This window comes from Zosterops lateralis (assembly GCF_965231275.1).
Source record: "Zosterops lateralis genome assembly, chromosome: 3".
NCBI classification, from domain to species: Eukaryota; Metazoa; Chordata; class Aves; order Passeriformes; family Zosteropidae; genus Zosterops; species Zosterops lateralis.
Genome location: NC_139764.1, coordinates 83,519,255 through 83,540,746, shown reverse-complemented (window position 1 = coordinate 83,540,746; position 21,492 = coordinate 83,519,255). Strand labels below are relative to the sequence as shown.

At 41.9% G+C, this 21,492-nt stretch overlaps 1 protein-coding gene and 1 long non-coding RNA gene across 3 annotated transcripts in view; one reads left to right on the top strand and one right to left on the bottom strand.

Moving 5' to 3' along the window:
* Positions 1–3,719: 3,719 nt before the first annotated feature.
* The window catches only part of KCNQ5 (potassium voltage-gated channel subfamily Q member 5), a gene marked incomplete at its 5' end in the record, with an annotated part of 278,899 nt that continues 261,126 nt past the window's right edge, over positions 3,720–21,492 (top strand). The window contains one exon of one of the 2 annotated variants that reach the window (XM_083858044.1): positions 3,720–4,078. In XM_083858044.1, the coding sequence (XP_083714170.1) occupies positions 3,723–4,078 (356 nt within the window). The remainder of the gene's footprint in view (positions 4,079–21,492) is intronic. The other variant, XM_083858045.1, reaches the window with a different exon arrangement.
* On the bottom strand, positions 12,448–21,282 carry LOC310907679. The gene is made up of 3 exons (XR_014589687.1): positions 20,493–21,282; positions 18,032–18,120; positions 12,448–13,458 (listed from the first exon to the last, which is right to left on the bottom strand). It is a non-coding gene; the product is annotated as an uncharacterized lncRNA (long non-coding RNA).

Genomic DNA, 21,492 nt, shown 5'->3' with positions numbered 1-21,492 from the left:
CTCAACTGGTTCTCATCAGCTCAGCAAGCATCTGTCAGTGACTTGAGGCAACTACATGCTCAGGTACTTTGGATTTGAGGTGGATAGGCTTCAGATCCTATCTGTCCTGGAACACAGAGCAAAGCAGTGAACTGGGCCTCCTGAACCCTGGCTAGTGCTCTTCGGTGCGGCTGGTCTTCATTTCCCTCTTTATTTTTACTCTGTAACAAAGTTCTTCTATTAGTATCTACCTTCTGTGGCAATTAAACCAAGTGTATTTCAGTATTTTTATAACTTACTTGCAAATTTAGTCATTGTGAAGGCTTGACTGAAATTCTAGGGCAGCTAACCCCAAAACTGCCCAAATAGATGCCCTAGAAAAGAAGTGTACATGCTCAAAAAAAAAAAAAAAATTATAAATAAGGGAATAAGAGACTACCACTGCTGTTTAAATTGCTTCCTCTCTTTAATTAAAATAAAACCAGAAAAACTGATGTAAGACAATATATCAAAAGTAACTCATTGGAAAGAAAACCCTGAAAATACCAACATATGTGACATTTGGTTCCTGATCGAAAAAGATTATATGTATCAGCTGATCATTCCAAAAGTCAGGAGATGTAACTTTTGATGTACACATTTGGAAAATGCAATGCAATCTTAAAACCTGTTTTGTCTAATTCTAGAAGAATATGCTGTTGACATTTGCCATAAAGCACAGTAATAAGTGACTCTAAAGCTGTACTTTAGCATGTCATTTTCCTTGTCCCTCTGCAGGTGTGATATACTGTACCTGCAGCCTTGAGAAGTCAAGATTCCTTGGGATGTTCTTGCCTTGGAGATTTCGTCAAGTAGATCCTCTTACTGACATCTGAACCCAGGACGACCTTGGACCATGCGGACATGCTAGAATTTCACACGACTCATCTCTGTAAGTATTATATAGTCTGAAGCCAAAATATCAGGGGAATTTGTTGTCCTATAAATGCAGACCTGTATTTTGCAATAAATGCTTAGATGAGGGCTAGCTTTGTTGCATAGCACAGCCCCTCTGGCTGTCAGAAGGCCGGCAGCTGCCTGGGTGCTAGTGATCGCCTCCGCATTCAACCAGCATATCATGCCCTGGTTATCTGACATATGAACAAGTAGGGATTAGATTAATTACCATAAATGTCTTCTCATGATACATCCTCTTAAAAGGATTTATTTAATAACAGGTAACAGATGGGAAAATACACTTGTTCACACACTGTAAAAAATAAAATAATTCATCACTAAGTGTATTTCTTTTGTTAGCTTCTAGTTGTTCTGGAATCTATGGCTAAATTTCAATACTGTCTCAACTTGTGCTTGCAGACTGTTTTCCTTATGACTATTTAAATTAATTGATGATTTTAAGCACCACTAGAGGGCACAGAATTATAACAATATTTCCTAATGGATAACAAAAAGTACATTAGGAACTGGAGTTCAGTAATGTTCATAGTTTATTGGCCCAGTCCTCAGTTTAAAGCCTCAGTCCTATCAACAGTGAGGCACATGTGCTGCTGTGAGCTGTGCCATTGCCCACCCCAGCAATTAAACAAAGCTCAAGGGTTAGTGCCCCTGGGACAGAGGCCTGGCTCACTGGGTTGGACCACGTGCTCTCAGTTGAAGTTTGGCTTGCCAGAATTTGAGTATCAGCCCTCAAATCAAGCAACTAAGGCCCCTAGAGTTTAATCTAAGCATGGCTCTGGAGGAGTGGCTGATGGTAAAGGCACGCTGCGCATCTTCAGCTGCAAATGGGTACAAAGGGGTGAGAAAAACGAAGAGCATTAACACTGGCGTATATCAAACCAGGGAAATGCAAACAAGTAGTAAATGAAGGATTAACTAACACAATTTACAATTCAAAGAAAGAAGAGTAGATATGTGCCACTGGAAAGCTTAAATATTAATAGGATTTCTGTGGATAGTTGTATCAACTACTTAACATCTGTTTTGACATGTGTGCTGTTTCTGCCATCCCTTATCACGAGTCTGAGTGCCCACTGTGGTTCACATGTCAGAAAGCTCCTGCCTGAAGTGGCCTGCAGTGGAAGAGAAAGTGTGGCGAAGACGGGAAGTTTAAACTCGTCCTGTAAAGACATCTGATTGAATGGGATTGGACACATTGTAGCAATGAATTAGCGCTGGTGGCTTGTCTATGTTACATTAGTAAGGGCACAAGTTAATGTTCACTCCTAGAACATGAGATGTGTCTTTCAGTTTCTTCTTCTCTGGGAGTTGAAGACCATGTGTTAATCGAAGCTTGAGAGCCTGCCCTCTAACTAGCCAAAGGAAAAGGCCCCGAAAATTAATTTTTGAATGTTTCTATTGAATTTCACTTAACATTAGCATACACCCTTACTGGTTTTCATTAACATCTCAGGAATTAGTGTCACATTTTCACATCGCGGCTCTCAGGCTGCAGAACCGGTGTCAGGCAGCTGTTTCTCGTGCAGTGGGTGCTGAGGTGCCGGGGGGTGGCTGGTCCCGTCCCCCGGGCAGCGCGGGGCTCCCGGGCGTCCCCGGAGGCGGCGGGCGCTGCGGGCTGCGGCCCCGGGAGCGGCGGGAGCGGCGGCTCCGGCAGCGGGCGGCGCTGGGGAAGGCCGGGGGCCGCCCGCCGGGCACGGGCGATAGATAACCCAGGGCAGCGCGGTGCGGCCGCGCCTGCGGGCGCCGGGGTGGGTGGTGTTTTTTTTCCGCAAGCTCACCTTGATGCGGCGGGGCGTAAAAGGGCCGCGCTCGGCAGGGGGAGCATCGCTGTCTCGGCGCAGCGCGGGCACCGAGCGGCGGCACCGCTGCGCTCCGGGGCCGGACTGACGGGGCCGAGGGGGAGCCCGCGGGAAGGGCAGGCCCGCCGCTGCCCCCGGGATCTGCTGTCTGGCCGCCGCCCGGGGCCGGGACACGGCTGAAGGTCCGGAGCGGCGTGCCGGGCCGCGCCGCCCCCTCGGGGGACTCCCGGCGGCTCGTGGGCGCTGCCCCGCCCGGGCCGGCCGCGCTCCCTGCCCGCGGTGGGCTCCCGCCGCCGCCCGATCCTCCCCCGCGCCGCCGCCGGGACTTCACGGCAGTTTTGTTACTTTCTCGGACTTACATGGACATTTCCCGGGAGCGCGCGTAGAACGCGGGCGCCGCGTCCCGCCGGCCGCTCTCCGCCCGCCCCGCCGCGGGCACCGCCGCCGCCTCTGCCGCTCCTGCCCCGGGACTCGAAGGCGCCCGGCGGCGCGGCCCCCGCCTACCCTCACCGGCCCGCCCGCCTCGCCGACTTTCTCCGCCGCTCGGAGCGAGAGCAACAGCTTGCCCGGCCCGGCCGGGCCGAAGGGCGCGGGAGGCAGCGGGGGAGCGGGCGGCGGCGGGCACCGCCGAGCCGGGGCCTCTCCGCCGGAGCCGCGGGGAGCTGCGCTCCCTCCCTCCCTCCCGCCTCCCCGTCCCGGGCCGCGGAGCCACGCCGGGCGGCGCTGCGGGGACCGGCGGCGGGGCCCCGCCGCCCGGGAGGAGAGCGCGCCCGGGGGGGCGCCCGCTCCCTCGCCGGGGCCCCCGCGAAGCTGCCGCAGGCCGGCCCGCCGCGCCGGGCGCCCAAAGTGGCCCGCGCCCCCGCGCCCCGCGGGCGCCGCCCGGAGACCCTCGGCCCCCGCTGCTTCCTGCGGGCCGCTGCCGCGGGGTGCCTGCCCGCCGCCGCCCGCGCCCTGCTCCGCCGCGGCCCCTGCGCCCGGGGTGATGCCATGCCCCGCAACCACGGCGGCGGGGAGGAGGGCGGCTCCGCGGGGCTCTGGGTGAAGAGCGGCGCGGCAGCGGGCATGAAGGATGTGGAGTCGGGCCGGGGCAGGGCGCTGACGAGCTCGGCGGCCCGCGGCGACGGCCTGCTGCTCCTGGGCACCGGCGGCGCGGCCGCCCCCGCCGGGCTGCGGGAGGGCCGCCGCGGGAAGCACGGCGCCCGCATGAGCCTGCTGGGGAAGCCGCTGTCGTACAGCAGCGGCCCGAGCTGCCGCAGGAACGCCAAGTACCGCCGCCTGCAGAACTACCTGTACAACGTGCTGGAGCGACCCCGCGGATGGGCCTTCGTCTATCACGCCTTCGTGTGAGTACCCACTCGCTCCCCTCTCCCCGTCCTGTCCCGACCCCTCCCGTCCGTCCCAGGGCTGCCGCCCGCACCTGTCCCGAGCGGAGCCCCGCCGCACGGCGCGGCGCCTACACCTCCCCGCCTGCCTTTTCGCTCCCCGGGCATCACTCGGTGCCGGGACACGGGGAGTAGGAGTTCCCCGCCAGTCGCGCCCCAAGCGCCCGGGAGGGGTCAGCGAGGTGCCCGAGCCGCTGCCACCTGCGGCTCTCCGCGGGCGGCGGGAAATCCTGCGCGGCTCCGGGTGGAGGTGATGGGGAAAGCTCGGTTCGCCCGGCAGAGAGCCCCGGCGGGGAGCACACGCTCGCTGGTCTCCCGGGCGCCCGAGGCAGCCGGCTAACGCGGGGGAGGGAGGCTGCCGCTGCTGCCGCACGCCGGCCTCGAGGTTACACGGAGCGAGGGCTGCCCGCGACTGCCGGGTCCTCCCCGGCCGGGCGGGCGCAGTGGGCACGCCTGTCCTGCCGAGCGGACACCGAGCGCCGCGCATTTGAAAAGTTACCGCCGCGGGGCCCCGGCGCTCGGCTCTGCCTCCAGCGTGTTTTCCGGGCGCGCCTGGTCCCCGCCTCGCAGCGAGTGCGGGTGACGGCGCCTTCCCACGGGCACTGCCCCGGGATGCGGCGCCCCAGGTGCGGCCACCTGCCCCGGCAGCGCCGGGAGCCGCCCCGGGCCGGGTACAGCGAGCGGCTCCTCCGCCGGCGCCTGTTGCTGCCGAGCTTTTGGTGTGAGCAAGTGACGGCTCCCGTCGCCCTCATCTTGCAAAAGCCCGTGATGGAAATAAATGTTTCCTCTCATCGCTCAGTGGAGAGCGGTGCTGTCGCCGCGCTGCCAAACTTGTGCTGCTTTAACTTCAGGAGGCTTGCCCGGGACACCTGCGCGAGGGGACCCGTGGCTGTCACTGCTTGCAGTATCCTTGGGATCAACCGTGTTCCCCAGTTCATTAGCAATCCTCTATTATTTTGGGTTTTGGTAATATTCGTGGAAAAGGCCCTTATTCAAAATCCCTTTGGATGGCTGAACAAAACATGCAACAGTCCGACAAGTGACAATGGATCATATTTATGTGACAAAACGTGACCAATTACAGAGGAAGGAAGTTGAGCATTACTATATTGGATATATAATACAAAGTATTGTTGTGTCTGACTACAGGAAATACATCATAAACTAATCAGAATATTTAACTGATATGCTGTAAGTAACTGTCTTTGTTCCATGGTACTCCTGGAAATCAAGCTAGCGGCTGCAGCATCTTGGCTAAAAAAGCAACTGTTCACTGAGAGCTGTTTGACAGCATAAAGAATGCTCCTCTCCCAGCAGTAGAGGAACCCTCAAATCTTACTTTAATAGCGGCTGCTGTAAGAAAAAAGGTGCCAAAAGCACAGTGATCTGATTAATAAGATACCTTTTGGATAGATTAATTTAATAGATGACAATTCCTATGGATAGCAAGTAGTATAAATATGCTTAATATCATATATTATTCAGTAAAAGGATTTTTGTCCACTTAGAGGATCTTCCCATTATTTCTGTTTTACTCTGAAAATCAACTCTTACACCCCAAATTTTCTTCTTGGAGGGCATTTATTTGGTGCATTTTGCTGTCTGGGTTCTTACAGGTGTTTTCCTGTGGCCTAGTTGGATGTAAACTAGTGTTGCAACAAACACCAAAATATATACTAGGAATCATTTTACTGCAGTGCCTGAAGTTGCCATACAAAATCTGCAAATTAGAATTTTGGACATTCTTGTTTGAGTTATGATAGAAATCTTTAAAGCTGGAAAAGTTCAAGTTGGAAATACAGCTGTCAAGTTTAAACCTTAAAAAAAAAAAAAAAAAAAAAAAAAAAAAAAAAAAAAAAGTGGTAGATTTCCAAATGGAGTGGAGTCATGACACAGCAGTGCTGTAAACAAGGAAGATTGCCAGCTGCGTTTAGATAATTGCCTGCACAGAAAGAGTGCCAGTTTTAATTTTTAATTGCAAATGGCAATTTTGGCAAATGTAATGCCAACATTACATCTTTTATCTGAACAGATCTGTGTGAAAGAGCTTGAAACATTACTGTACTATAAGACACCCAGTAATAATATTACCTTAAAGTATCTGTCACTGATACAGTATTTAAGGTGCATTTGAAGTTCCATTGGATTTTAGTTTCACAGCCATCCTTATTGCCAGTCTACAAATTATTTTAGTGTATTTGTATAATTCTGATTTAATTACAGTCAGATACTGTAATTTTTTACAGTAGGATAAAATTTATGGTGTTCCAGGCTCAATGTTTTCCAGCCACCTGATCAAATATAGTTGCATCTTGGAAAACAGACTTTCTTACAGAATTAAAAACCAAAACATAATAAAAAAGCCTCAACTATTTGAAGAAAGAAATCTTGAGGCAAGTAGCTTAGAGTTGCAAAGACATTACAAAGTACACGGAGGAGATGTCTGCTTCTACCACTGCTAAGCTATTCTTGACTGCAGTGGAGCCTGTTATAGCTCTGTACTATTTCTGTTGCAGGAATGGGCTATCTGGGGTGAGACCTTTTGAGTAGATCATTGGTCTCCTGAAAACTCACTCTGATATGCAGGTTGAAGTAAGGCAAGGGTTACGGAGTTTTGGTTTAAAGGCTTTGATCTAGCATTTTAGATTTGCGCGTTTGTTTTTTAAATAGGAACTAGGAAATTGAAGATTTGTTACAAATAAGAAATCATTCCTGAGGTGATATTTTCATATATCGCTCCCATAGGGAGGAACACTTTAGAGTTGAGAAATATGACCAGTTAGCTCTTCTTTCTCCTTCTTGCCCTTTCAAATAAGATAAAAATAGGCCAGCCACCTAAGGAATGAGTGTTGTGACCTACATTCAGAAGTCAATTGGTTAGTTTATTTGTAAATACAAACCTGCCAGATTCTAGAAAAGACAAGTATTCTGCAAACTTCAGCAACTAGGGAAAGAAGTTATTCTTGGGCAAAGGCCTTTGATTTCAGTAAAGTTGTGCTGGGGAGCAGAGCCATAAATGACATATTTCTTGACTCCTTTTTTGTGCACCTCAGTAGTTCTTTACATGGAAATCCCTATTAAAATTTAAGATCTTTCCTGCAAGTTTTTGAAAATCTTTTCAGGCAGCACAGTTTTTCTGTTCTTAATCATTATGGGGCACCAAAATATGAACACTTATGAAATCAGAAAAGAACATTCATACCATTTGGGTGTAATGAGTCAGTAACTTAAACTCCTGCTAGTAAAATATTTATGCCACACCATATCACCTACACATGGAGCCATGTGCATATTTAACACATGTGCTTACATTAAAAGGCTGTGATATTGTAACTTTTCAAAAGCATTGTCTTGGGATGCCACAGGATTTCTTTCTGTTATTGTTGTTGCAGTTTATTATGGCTCGTTTGGTGCGATAAAAATGTGCAGCCATTGCCTTAGAATGATAAAAGGGGAATTCCAGATTTGTTGCAAATTTAACTCTGGGTTTCATTTTCAGTTATCATAAGGACTTTGTATTATTTTTGTTCTTAATTGACAGTCCGAAAATGAGATGGCATGAGATGTTCAGAAAAAAAATACTGCTCTTTGATACTGTTTATACTGGTAGGATATAATTAGTTGCATAAGTTTCCTAATTTAACATGTTGAATTTATTTCAGGAATAATAAAGTTTCTGTTTCTTACTGACTTCTTTGTAATGCATTCCATGCAGAAGTCTTTGACGTTTGTTGTGGGGATGTCTTCCTCTTTACAAAGCTATCATCTTTTGCTCTGGAAGCTTCTGAATTCCAAATCACACATCTGGTGTGTGCACAAGGGCAGTAGCGCTTTGCATGGCCTGTGTTGATAGGTTTTCATGGACATCCCCTATTGGCCACTGCAGGAGATAATATACAGTGTTGGTTGAATTGCAAGAGCCTGTATGATCTGTATGATATTATTCTTGTCTTTTGGATTATTGATTGAAAAAGACTGAAAAATTATTTCTGGAAAAAAATGTAATAATGCCATCAAAGATTTAACTAGCTATTTTAGCCTTCCATGTCTGCCATAAAGGATATAGTGCAGTAATGATCAGGGCAGCTATTGAACAGCAAGTCTGTGCACGTGAGCTAACAGAGCTGCATCACACCCTGCCCTTGGTATAATAATGGAGGTTCCATATTCTGATTAGAAAACCAATCATGTGCAACAGCCAAAGGACTTGCTTTTTCTCCTGCTATTGAGAATAGGAGAAATTATTTTATCTCTTTCTTTTTCCATCTTGTGGCACCTAATCAACTAGTTCCAGCTCTATGGGTAACTCTACAGCTCTCATCCTTTCAGGCACCATTTCAGAGTCAGGATCAGGTGTTAAGGTTAAAATATAATTTGTAAAAACAAATAATAACATGATATTTACAGTTAACAAATAATACTGTTGACAACACAAATATGTAGCAAATCAAGTCTTATTAGGTACTGAGGAGATAAAAAATTAAAACTTTAACAGTAGCACACAAACCTTAGAAGCATTTTCTTTCAGGGACAATGAATGAAAGTGGATATTTAGATGTGTTTCAGTATAAATCTGCAGTGACTTGCTGCATTTGAAGCAGTCTGTGATTCTATACATGTGCATATTCTCACCTACACATTGTTTTGAAGGAATCTTAGGAAGTCGCTCTCCAGCTGGGAGATACGCTCTTCCCAGTCACGTGTTATGGCTTTGTCTAGACCAGTCTTAAATTTTGTTAGACGAAGGTCCCACCACCTTGCTGTATAACCTGCAGGTCTGCAACAGCTGCCTGTTGAAAAAAGAGTGGGTTTGATATGGCGGGGGGGGGAGAATGGAAGAGACACCCTGAACTTCCCAAGTGGCAATTTATGTATTTTCTGTCACTGCTGAGAAGATTTTGGCTTCTTTATCATTGTGATTTACCTTCAAGTAGATGTAGGCTGCTCCTAGGCCACCTGTTAGATCACCCTTCTGTCAGACCAGACATGCTCAGCTCCACCCGCTGCTCCAAGCCAAAGCTCAAGGCTCCTGAGTACCTTGGTTACTCTCCAACATCTCCTCTGTCTCCTTCACATCCTTGTTCAGATGGAAAGGACCACAGCTGACTGCCCTAGTGTGAGGGCACACTGAGTAGAGAAGACTTTTTCAGCCTGCCAGTCCCAGCCTTCTAATGTAGTTGCTGCTGCTTGCCTTATTTCTGATGAAACCATTCCGTTGTCTTGCTCAACCTGCTGGGTCCACAGAAATGCCCTTTTTGCTGTGCCTGCCACCCAAACAGTGGGTTCCCAGCCTGAATGGATACGTGAGATTTTTCTTCACCAGGTGCAGACATCTGCTTTTCTCTTAGCTGAGCCCATAGATGTTTATGGTCATGTCAGGTGTTTTCTGTCACTGTATACTGACCAGAGCAACAATGTAACTATCTTTAAACCCACTTGTCCTCTTGCTTTGTGATTGGCAAAGGAGATTAAATACTCAGCTATGCTTCATCCCTCCTCTTTCCTGGTGCTGTTCATGGACAGCAGACCTCTCCTGGAACCCTGTCATGGGCACTAAATAACATCTAGCTTCTATTTTTCACTTTTGTTTTTCTTTTGTTTGTTTTATTTTTGGTTGTTTCTTTTTTGGGAGGCAGGGGGGTTGTTTATTTTTGTTGTTGTTGTGGGGTCTTTTTTTATTTGCTTGGTTTTTTTTGTTTTGTTTTGTTTTGTTTTGTTTTGTTTTGTTTTGTTTTGTTTTGTTTTGTTTTAATTATTGTCCACCTCAGGGTTTTCAGTAGATAAGTATTGGGAATATTTATGCTTACCTTAGTAAAATACTGATTCACATTTATTTTTTCAGGCTTGGTCTACTAATTTTCTCATTTGTACTCGCCTTACTTTCTGACTCAAGTGTAGTGATCCAGGGGAAGTGACTAATTTTCCATAAAAATCAAAAATGACCCACAGCTTTCTATAAAGAAGACTGCAAAAGGCTTTCTTTGAGAAAGAGTCACCAAAACCAGGATCAGGGAAAGTTCATGCATGTGGACTTTCTTCTATTTTTCATCAGGTTTATTTCTTAAATGAGATTAGGAATTGTGTTTGGGAAGGTGGATAGTAGGTTAGTATTTGAGTTTCAGATAAACATACAACCTTTGCAAGCAGAATCTTCCTCATCTTAAAGCAAGACATGAGTTAAGAGGTTTCTTTATAATTATATTTTTCCTGTAATTTCTTCTCCTTTCACAAAAACCATGCAATGAGAATTATATGTGGGGGTGAGACTCCTATCTCAGATCTGTTTTTCTTGGTGTGTCAATCTTTGGTGAGGCATTTCTTGTCTTTTTTATTGAGTGTCTTATATGATGTGTGGATCTTGGGAAACTTTCTGTGATCTCATTTGATGAAAGAACCTGCCCAAAATTACAGATTTATTCTGAAGGATGGCATATGAATTTCTAGTATGGCATTAAATATGTGTTCTCAAATGAGAAGTGGTTTTAGTGAATTAAAGAAAGAATTTAGAAAGATTTTAATTGCCTGTGAGAGTGTATTTGTGTGACAGATTTTCAGAGTAGGCCCTGAACAGTATACCTTAATCTAGAGACCTTTCTTCCCTGGACACTTTTTAAAGTTTCTGTGTTCAACTTTTAAAATCAGAAATAGGTCATGATATCTATTCAGACTTGATACGCTTTCCATGTTCCGAGTCTGACTATACTTTTAATAGTTATTCACCCCGTTTTATTGCTGATTGTAGCATAATTAAGTTTCATGAATTGTATAAAAGTACAGTTTAACTATATTTTTGCAATAATTTCAAATAATTTGTAGCATCAAATGAAATACCAAGGTTAATTCAATTAACAATAATGATTTCCCTATTCATGAGAATAAGCATAATTAATATACTTTAAAATACTCATAAAAATGCAGTCAAAGTTTTCATAATTGTTTCAGTGGAAAGGATAGGGTCCTGGCTTATTACTTTATTAATCTTCTTTTTGTGGAGAAAATATGTAGAAGGAAAACCTTTTATTCCTAGACAATGTAAACTGCTGACAGTGCAAATAAATCTCACTGTGGTAAGGTAGTTATTTCTTACTAATTCAAAGGTAAAACTTATTTCCCAAGTGTTCAACATTCTTATATGGTTCATATTTTCATTACATAAGTGGTGAAAATTAATGAAATTTGCAACTGATTTTAATTGAAGCAAAGTTGAGTCATGTTCTCAGGTAGAAAAGATGGAGTAGAAAGCACAAATAATACTAGTATCAAAAAATCTTTAACATGTATACATAGTAGACATAATTTACTATGGTACTAATGAGGTAGATGTTTATTTCACAATAAATGTTGCTTTTTCCCATTAACATTAACACCTGAACCATTTCTCAAACCATTAACACAATGCAACATGTATTCTTGGTTTTTTAAATTAATGCTGGTGCATTGAGAGTCACTTGTAAACATGTGTTATATAAAATATACTGAGTTTGGGGGAACTTGTAATTGTTTTTTCTCCTTGTTTTCTCTGCAAGATTTTTTAATTTCTTTTTGTAAGTTGGTTTTATAGATTCCCTGTAAGAGAGCAGATGCAGCTTACCCAAGGGATTGCCATCACAGGTCAGTTAAGGTAGAAAATTCTTGAACCGTACAGTTTATCAATTGCAAAATAATTTTAAGGAGTTGCCCTTTCATGTGCAAACTCCCCCTTCCTTTAAAGATATTAATTAAAAGTTCAAAGGCTGTCTTATAGGTCAGCTGCACCTAATCGACAAATATTTTCAATTTTCTGTTGAGCATTAGATTTATCTTGTGATAGCTATCTGGGTTGCAGCGTAATCGCGTTACAGGAAGCTCAGCAAAACGTTCATCATTTGGGGCACTGAAGTGTAGTCTCAAACTGTCTTCTGCTTGAAAGGCTATGTGATTATTTCTTAATATATACAGTCTGGTCCAGTGATTCAGAGGTGGACACTGTCCTCCAAGCCAGACATATCTGAAATTTTCTGTTTGGACTTCATCCAAGAACATCTTCAAACATAAATGTGTGTGTTTTCCTTAACAGAGATGGACATAAATATGTCTCTAAGCATTTTCTTGAAGAGTGAATGATTTTCAAAGGCATGAAGTACCTGCAACTTCCTTTCATTATTCTATTGTGCATTCAATGGGTAATTCACTTTTTTCTCCCCACTTGTACAGAAAGAAGTTTAACGAATGAATCATGCTCTTAAACTGATTAGAAATAATGAAGAAAGGAAGTTCAGTACCTGCCCACATCTTGATTTAAGCAATATATTCCTGTTTGTCTTGGCTTCCTTCTTTCTTTGAGACTCCATAGTTTGACCAAGCAAACATATTAATGCCTTTCAAGATTTCTTTAGAGTTTTAATTCTTTTATTGTAGTCATACCTGATATCACATGGAAGGAACAGACGGTGCCAGGAGTCAAATATGACCAAACCAAGAGAATAAAAACTTTATGCTTTGAGAAGGAAAAAAGCTACCAAACACATTCAGATTCCTCCTATTTCACTTGTGTCATAGATTAGAACACTTGCACACACTCTTGAGGTCATTCAGTTAGAAATAGCAACTTCTCCTAGGGAATTAAATTTAATTGCTTTATGTGGCTTAAGCTCATCCATAACTGTGGTATCTGAGAACTACCCATTAGAAGTAAATGCACAAATCCTTCCCTTCAAAGCTCTCATGAGTGCACTTAAAAGTTACTGCTGGTCCTTTCTGAATATGGATAAGAGTCTTGACATATTTGAGAGGATCTTTTGTGGGAAAATTAAGATGAAATATTGTTTTGGATGCATTTCTGTAGGTAGTGGGGATGGAGGGCCACTGATTCTTGGCAGTGAGTTTGAAAATATAGGCCACTCTCTCTGTGAGAAAATCTCTGTAAGTGCATCTTTTTAAACTGAAACTGCCTTGTCACAGGAGGGTGATGACTCATCATCATCATCATCATCACCATCACAGGACAGCTGATGGCTCAGTTGACACTGATTTGATGAGGCTGAATATTATCCACACTACTGCCATGCTGGTAAGCAGGTGATGTCCTCTTCCCATCAGGTAGCCCAGCACTGGAGAACAGGAATTGCCATGTTTCCAGCAAAATCACACAGTGATCGAAAAACTCTTTTACATCCGAGAAAGTTATGTTGGCTGAGGTCAGAAGGAGTCTCAATTCATTAGGAGGAAAGAAGTCTCTTTTTGTTTATATCTTTCTGCAGTTGATATTTATCTGTAGAGTCAGGTTTATTCACAGGTATCAGAAGAGTCATTGCCACAGGAAGGAGCATAGTCTTGCTCTTTGTGGCTCTGTGCTGAAGGATCTGTATAGATGGCAGGAAATGTAAAGCCATGAACGTATGAACGAGCTACTTGCAGGTATCTGTGCAACAGGGAGGGAGGAAGGAAGAGCCTGTCTCAGATTCTTCTGAATGTGGTTCTGAGAATTTAGAAGCATCAAATCACAGAATCCTTTAGGTTGGGAAAGGTGTTTAGGATCGTAGAGCCCAACTGTAAATCTAACAGTTTTATCCACTACAAAACCATGTTGCTGAGTTCCATGTCTACCACAGGTCTTTTAAATGCCTCTAGGGATGGGAAGTGAATAACTTCCTTGAGCAGCCTGTTTGAATGCTTGACAATCCTTTCTGTGAAGAAATTTTTCGTGATACCCAATCTAAACCTCCTCTGGGACATTTTGAGGCTGCTTCCTCTTGTCCTATTGCTTGTTCCTTGGAAGAAGAGACCAACGCCCACCTCACTTCAACAGGCCTTTCTCATGCTTTTGGCCACACTTACTTTTTCTTCACTAAAAATGTTAATAAAATGTTCCTTCTTCAAGGAGGTTCCATTACACTTATTCAGCTTCTAGTTGATGAATCTGTGCATGTTTCTCTCTTAGATATGTCACAACCACATATGCAGACTGAAGATGAAGCAGAATTTAGAAAAAAGACGAACAGCTTTGCAAATGTCTGGGAGTGTTTCATTTATAATACAAATTTTTATATAATACAATTTGCTCAAGCAGACATATTTATTTCCCCTTAACCTTGGAAAATAGAGATTTCATTTAGTGGTTGGAGATAGTGTCTGGAAAGGAATTATCCTTCCTAAAAGGTCACACTGACTGCTGACTAAACTCATGATTTGTCTTTGCAAATAATTTGTTTGCTGGGTGGAATATTTGAGTTGAGAGGTTATTGTTGGCTACCATGAGATAGTTCTGAATTACAAATACTCTTTGGAAGGAATTTTGACTTTCATCTTGAAAATGCTTGTAGACATACTTTTTAGCGGTGTTATTAATAGATTTGCAGAGTAATTACTAGAAACCATCAAACTGAACATTGATAAAAGCTCTATCTTTCCTTCAGGAATGATGGCAAAAACCCATCTGAATAAGAGACATTTTATAAAGCTTCTTAAGTTTTACTTGAGAAATTTTTCTATGGAGAGAGGAAGGCCTAATCTGAAATCTTTAATGCTCCCACATTATATGTGGGCACTCTGCACTAGATTTTGCTGTTTGGAGATATTACATGAGGAGAGTTATGGTGAGAGCATTTGTGGTGTTGTGGAGGCAGACGTTATCTAGGTGGGAACACAATCATGGAGGGAAAGGAGAATTTATGGATGTTTACTGGACTGTAACAGTACTTGACTGATACCATATATTACTTTCAGGATAGAAAAGTGTTTGTATTCTATTAACAATAAGTTTTTAATAGTTTTCCCCCCTTTTACCTGTTTTCTGTAGAGAGAAGCTGAAGTGATAGTATGAGTCAATTTACTGGATTTATATGTAAATAAAACACGGTATTGACCTTTACATTTTTCTTCCATTGAGGTCTTGACCTGTATGGAAATATCACAACATGTAAGTTTTGTTCACTACCTGATTGTGTTCCTGATTGCTTTTCCTTTGGCAAATATTACTGTAAATCTGGTTGAAGCCGAGCCTTCAGCTAGTTTATTCCCATTTGGGTCCACCCTTTGCTGGAGCTTAGGTCACATTTTAGCTGCTCTTGCAGGTCATTTCATGGGAAGGGCTGAAGCTGGACAGCAAGATGCAGTCTAGTCTCTGACCTCCAGCATGGCTACACCTACACTTGGAGGAAAACCTGGGGAGATGCATCTGAAGTACCCTCTGGAATTCAGAAACTCGGCGAGAAATGCAGTCCTCAGAGACTTTTTTTGCAGAAAGGGATTCAGTCAGTCTTACTCTTGTCCAGAGAATTTTTCTTTGAAACCATAACTGAGTTAATAATACACATGAAATATAAAAGACATATAAAAGTATATTAATATTAGATTAAATGTTGTTATTGCTGCTGTTCATGAATGGGACAGCTGGAGCTGAATTAACTGTACCAAACTGAGCACAATACCACACCAGTAAGTGTCGAAAGAAAAGTATCTACTTGGAAAAATCCTTTGTATGATTTTGCTCTCCAGGATTTTTCATATGCCCGTATCTGTAAATAAGCTCACCACAATGAAAGATCATGGCATTTTTTTGGCTTGCCTTTATCACCAGATTTGGGAGTTAAATTATATAATGGACTGAAAGCTCAGATATGTTAAGATAAAACAGTGACATTTCAGATATGATCTCTACCTGGAAGATAAAATTTACTAGCAGAGTGCTCATTTATTTAAGATACATGATTTTAGAAAATTTTGATTGTGTTTTTCAGGCTTATTAATAATCTATGACAAAATTGTATTCTTCTCTGTCTTAAGTATAAAATCTCTATGAAGTAGGATTTAAATGAAAGTGATCCCAGCTGAAAATGGGAACACTTGTAAAGGTTTGGAAGCAATTTGCAGAAGAGTCAGTCAAGAGATCTGAAGTGTATTTTGGTTTTGGATCAGTATATTAGAGAGGCCCATTCATCTCCCAGTCTATATTTAGCATCCTGCAGTGAACCAGTGACTGCCTTCATCACAGTCCAGTGTGTATCACAGAGTCATGGCTTGTGACCCCACAGGCTATCTGCTATAGTCAGTATTTTGAGATGGCTCAGTAATAAAGTTCTGTCTTTTGGCCTTGTCTTTAAACGTGAGGCATACTGTAATGGATATGTGACCTTGGCAGGGTATGCTGTTCCAAGCATGGATCTGTGGATTAATTTCGAACTGAGGGCTGCCTTCCCTACCTCTAGAGGGTGTGCAGGTGGTGGCAACAAATCACTACACATACAGTTCATGCACTTTTCTGGCAGGAGAATAGAATTGTTATCTTGCATCTAGCCCTGGGAATTGCTGGTTACATGTTCTAAAAAATCATTAACATGTTAATTTGATTAAAAACAGTAATTAATGAAGAACACTTAAAAGTTGTTAGGACAGCTTGTGAAAATGATGGCAAGTAGAGGTACAGTTCTGGAGGATGTAATTTATCAATCTGCAAATTTCTTTCATGTAACAAATGAAGAATATACGAGTTCATGATTAAATAATCCGAGCATTTAAATAATCCTGCATTTTCCTAAATTACTCCAGACAACAGTTGTCACTGTATTTTATGCTGGGTGATAACCCAGACACCATTGTTAGGATGGACCTTTATAATTCCTAACATGATCTCTGTGAGCTAATATCTCAAATATCATTATCTGTGGTGGCCTATCTGTAAATACAAATTATTTTGTAAACTCTTAATATTTCAGTTCTTGCAACTTCCTTCTGTCTGGACTCAGCAGTGTACTCTGTGTGCTCATCCCTGTGGCTGTATAACCCTTACTCCTCAGCAGCTCCTCTTACTGCTTCCTTCCTTGCCTGGGGAGAAAGTGACTTCACTTTCAAAAGAGGTAAAAAATATCTGGCTAGTTAATTTCTAAAATTACATTTATAAATGAATAACAAAACCAGAAAGTCAGCTTTGCATGATTCATTAAGTGGAAGGAAACAAATGGAACTGTTCCTTTTTGCTGGGTCTGATACCCTCAGCAGCATGTGAGAGAAGTGCTTTTAATGTATCAATAAACTACTTGAGAGTAGATTAGCATGAGTGCACTTCTAACTTACAGCAACTAAACCCAACTTCAATAAAACCATAACTAAACCTATGATGTGTTTTTTTCCTGTCACTTTTTGAAAGTGACACTTATTTTGGCAGATGCTGAAGTGTTGCACGAGCTGGGAATTTCATTGTTTAACAGTTTTATGAAGATTAATTATCACATGGTTGATGAGAGTCTCCTTCCTGTATTATTTGTCTTTGTCTGAATTTACTGAGTTGGAGAAATGGATGAGTGGTAGAAGAACAAGCAGAATGCCAACACAGCTTCTCAGCATGTGGCAGGGAGACTAGGATGCAGATGAATTAATAGGGAATAATAATGAATTAATAAAAAAGATGCACCTAGTTTTACAATTATTCTCTGAGGTTGGGAGCTAAAAAACCTGCAAAATTAAGTTGTTGGTAGAGACTGGTAAGAATATGGGGAAAACAGTCAATGGGATACCATGGAAGAACATACTGAAATCAATCTCATGGGTTCTTTGAAACAAATTGCTGTCAAAATTGCAGGACTTGACAATCTTTGAGAAAGGTACCCATGAATTGGAGTAGTTTGTTCATTTTCAGGTATGTTTTTAGGAAGCTGCTTCTCTCAAAACACAGTTCTACATCCGTATACTTTTGCAGCCTCTAGTATGGAACTATAACGGACTTAATACCCTTGAGATAGTTTAATTAATTTCAAGTGATCATATTGCTGTGATGTCATCACTGTGTCTTCTGGTATATATAACTGTGTATAAATTATGTGCAAATTCTCCAAAAACAGGAGTGGAAAAGAGTATTTTTGCTAGTGACTTTGGATGAAACAGCAATCCAGATCTTTGCAACTAAGTGTCTTAAATAATTTTTCTCTCTTACAAACTAACCTCTGGATGGCAGGTGTTCGAAGTTGATATATCATCAAGGTAGGTCGGTGTCCAGATAGGCTGAGTCCACTCTGCTTGGTGTTTCAGTTCTGCATTGAATTATTCAATACATGTTTTAAAACAAACTTTTGTCTTCCCTGAAGACATAGTAAGTAAGAGTGCCAGCTCCTGTATCCTGAGGGGAAAAAAGGAAACCAAAATCCCCAAAAAAACCCCACCCAAAACCCCCCCAAAAAAGCCACTGAATTTTTTTTCTTTTCATATGGAGAGTCATATCAGGCCTTTAAGTCTGATGTGTTTCTAAAATATTTTTCCAAAGGAAAGGTGAAAAAAAGATTGTTTTTCTTCTTTGAGTATATAGGAGTTTTCTAATATACCACTCAAAATTAAGACATAAGACTTCAATTTGAGTGGCTTTTTAGCTACTCTGCCAGTCAATTTTTTTCTTCTTTTGCTTGTGCCCAGTTGATTTCCTAAGGGACTAATGATCTTTTCTTATCTCTATGCTCTCTGATTAACTCAATTTGTCCCTCAGAGGAGAAGGAACTGGAACCTAAAGGCTCACTAATGGTCACCCTTATAACAGGATCCTGTGGTGTTGCTGAGAGTGAAAAGAGCACAGTTTTTAGCACCATGGTTTATTTCCTTTGAAATTTCAGCACCATCCTGGTATTTACTCTTTTGGCTTTCAGAAAATGCTCTGATGCTTTCAAGCATGCAGTTATTTATAAATATATATATGTATATATAAAAGCGCTGATGTACAGTGCTGTCTCCATTAATGAGGGCAGAGAACATGATTTATGTTTTGTTGAGTCAAACACTAGTCCTTTTGGATAAAGAAGTCTTTAGCAGGTACAAACGGCAGGCCAAATCCTAAAGCTGTTTACTAGCCATTAATTCCAGGCTTAATCCAGAAGCTCTTACTCCAGCAAAATCCTGTAAAGTAATAGGATGCTTTATCTTCTTATTCTTGAATTTTTTAAGAGTACTGTATAATTTTTTAAAAATTCTGCAGGTTTCTATCAGCCCCACATCATCTCGTCTTTTGCAGCCTCAGGAGTTGCTGCCTGTGCAGTGGTGTGTTATATGGTAAATCACCTGCAGCTGCAATGTATCACAGTACACTGCAGTGCTTTTACATTTTTGCTTTAATCATTTGCAGTGAGTAACAAAGACTGTAAGTGGCAAAATAATTTGTCTTGAAAAGTAGCAATTGAAATACTGCTGCAAAAGTAACCATAGAGTTTGGAAAATGATATGGTACAAAAGAACCTATTTTATTGCATACAGTTTTATTCATTTCTAAAAATGATTGTTCTTTTGCAGGCATGGAGATCTGGATATGTTTCTAATGTAAAATGAATAGGAAATACTTCAATTGTTCAAATAGCTCTTAAATGTATTTTAGTTTGCTAGCTGATTGTATATTGTGTTTGCAGCCTTTGTGCAAAGCAGTGTTTAATAGCAGAGTTCTCTCCATAATGAACATATATGAAAACTGTCCTTTATATTATCAATCTAAAAACCCACGTGAATTAATATAATGCTGTTGATGTTTAGTTGTCCCATTGCTTGGAATTTTTTGCCACATTGCTTTGCACATAGCTGTCAACTAAGAGAACTCCTTGCAACTCCAACTTAAGACTTATCACTTCCCATTTAGAAAATGACCTTACAAGTTAGTCAAATGACTGGACTGCTATGGAACAGCAGCTGTTAGTGGAAAGTTCTCAAAATTGTCATGAATCACCTACTGGTCTCTCCTTTAATTGCTGATATTGTTGCCTGTGTATGCAGTGGTTATCAATGACTGTAATTGCTTTATAGTTCTCAGACTGTTCTCTAATGGTTAGGATTGATTTTTAGCTTTTAAGTTGAAAATATCTGAGAATTAATCTACTGGTTTGTTTTGTGCATGTTCTGACAATTTTGTGTAAATTGCTAATTATTAATAATACCCTTGAGGCGTGAAAATAAATACTGTAACATTCTTATGATTAAATATGTTTTCTTTTGAAATCTCTGGGATCCTATTTGGTCCAGTTGATTTACATAACTTGCCTGCATAGTATTGTGATAGAGTAAAATAGAACAGCTCAGCTGCACCTGCTGTCTTTGAGATGTTTCTGAGTGAACAGTCCCAGATAAGCATGAGGTTTTTACGGTCATCTCTTTGGTCCATAGCCTACCTGCCCTAGACCACTGCAAAATACAGTGCCCCATCTCATAATTTTACTTTAGGTAAAATGACAAATTCTCAGCATTCTCAGCATAAGCTGCTACTTAAGTCTGGTTTCGTACCAGTTCTATGTTTGTCATTGAAGAAATAAAATCTGTCTGGAAGATTGTCTACAGAGAGGTATGATCATCAAATGAAAACACCTTACATTTATAAAGGTTTAAAAAGGTGAGAGTTAACAGCTGGTAATTAAAGGTATTGCTGCTTTAGTGCACTTACCCTCATTTGATGCTCAGTCCTGTTCTGTAATGTTCAGTGTGGAATAGTTGGTCGTGTGACTCAAGCTGTGTAAAGCCGCAGTTGTGAAGATACTCTCAGCAGTACTGGCTACAAATATACTTAGAACCTGTTTCCTGTTGTGGAGTTCTTCTTTGCAGTGTGGTGTATGCTAATATGTTACAACTTGCAACTTGCAGTGTTTTATTGCTTAATTTAAGCATAGTTTGCATTTCTTATGGTTTGATTGGTTGGCAAGGCATGTAGAAATTCTGAGTCAGATGCACCTATTTCTGGATGTCCAATATAATTAGGTGCAGCCCTGAAGCAACATGTTTTGTGCAACTTTCCAGGCACACAAAATGCAGAAATACAAGGGAGGGTTTAAAATTTCTTTGGACAAAAAATTAGTGCCATTTAACTTTGAATTATGATTGCATTTGTTCTGATGACCTTCATAATTATGATAGTCTGCTGCTTTCTTTTTCTTCTTCTTCTTCTTGTTTTTTTGTATTCTTTTTTCTCATTTTAGTAATTATAACTTTGATACGTATGAAATATGCCAGATGGACATTCCTAGAAATGTCAGTGTCCTGTATAACTTTGAAACAGTTATGTAGAACCAGCATGATCATTAAATTCCACAAACTTCTGTTTTCTGTGACCTAGTCCTGGGACAATGCTGTTGAAAGCAAGTTTTGTTTCTGTAGCTTATGTAGTCTGGTTTACATGACCAGCCTGCTAAAAAGTGTATTGATTACTGATACTGCAGTTGGGTGCATGGTACTGAGTGAAAACAGGACTGAAACCAGCAGCTTCTTCCAGGCATTATTCACTGCTGCTAATTTTTGGCTCCTGAAAATCGGGTTTGAATTTGTCACTAGGAGAGGAAAGCAGTTTGACTCTAATTGTCTTACTAAAACAGAAAAGTGTCTGAAAAAGGGTTTTTTTTGAAGACTAAGATTCTATTGAACAGATAATTTTTAAATGCATTAAATACGAT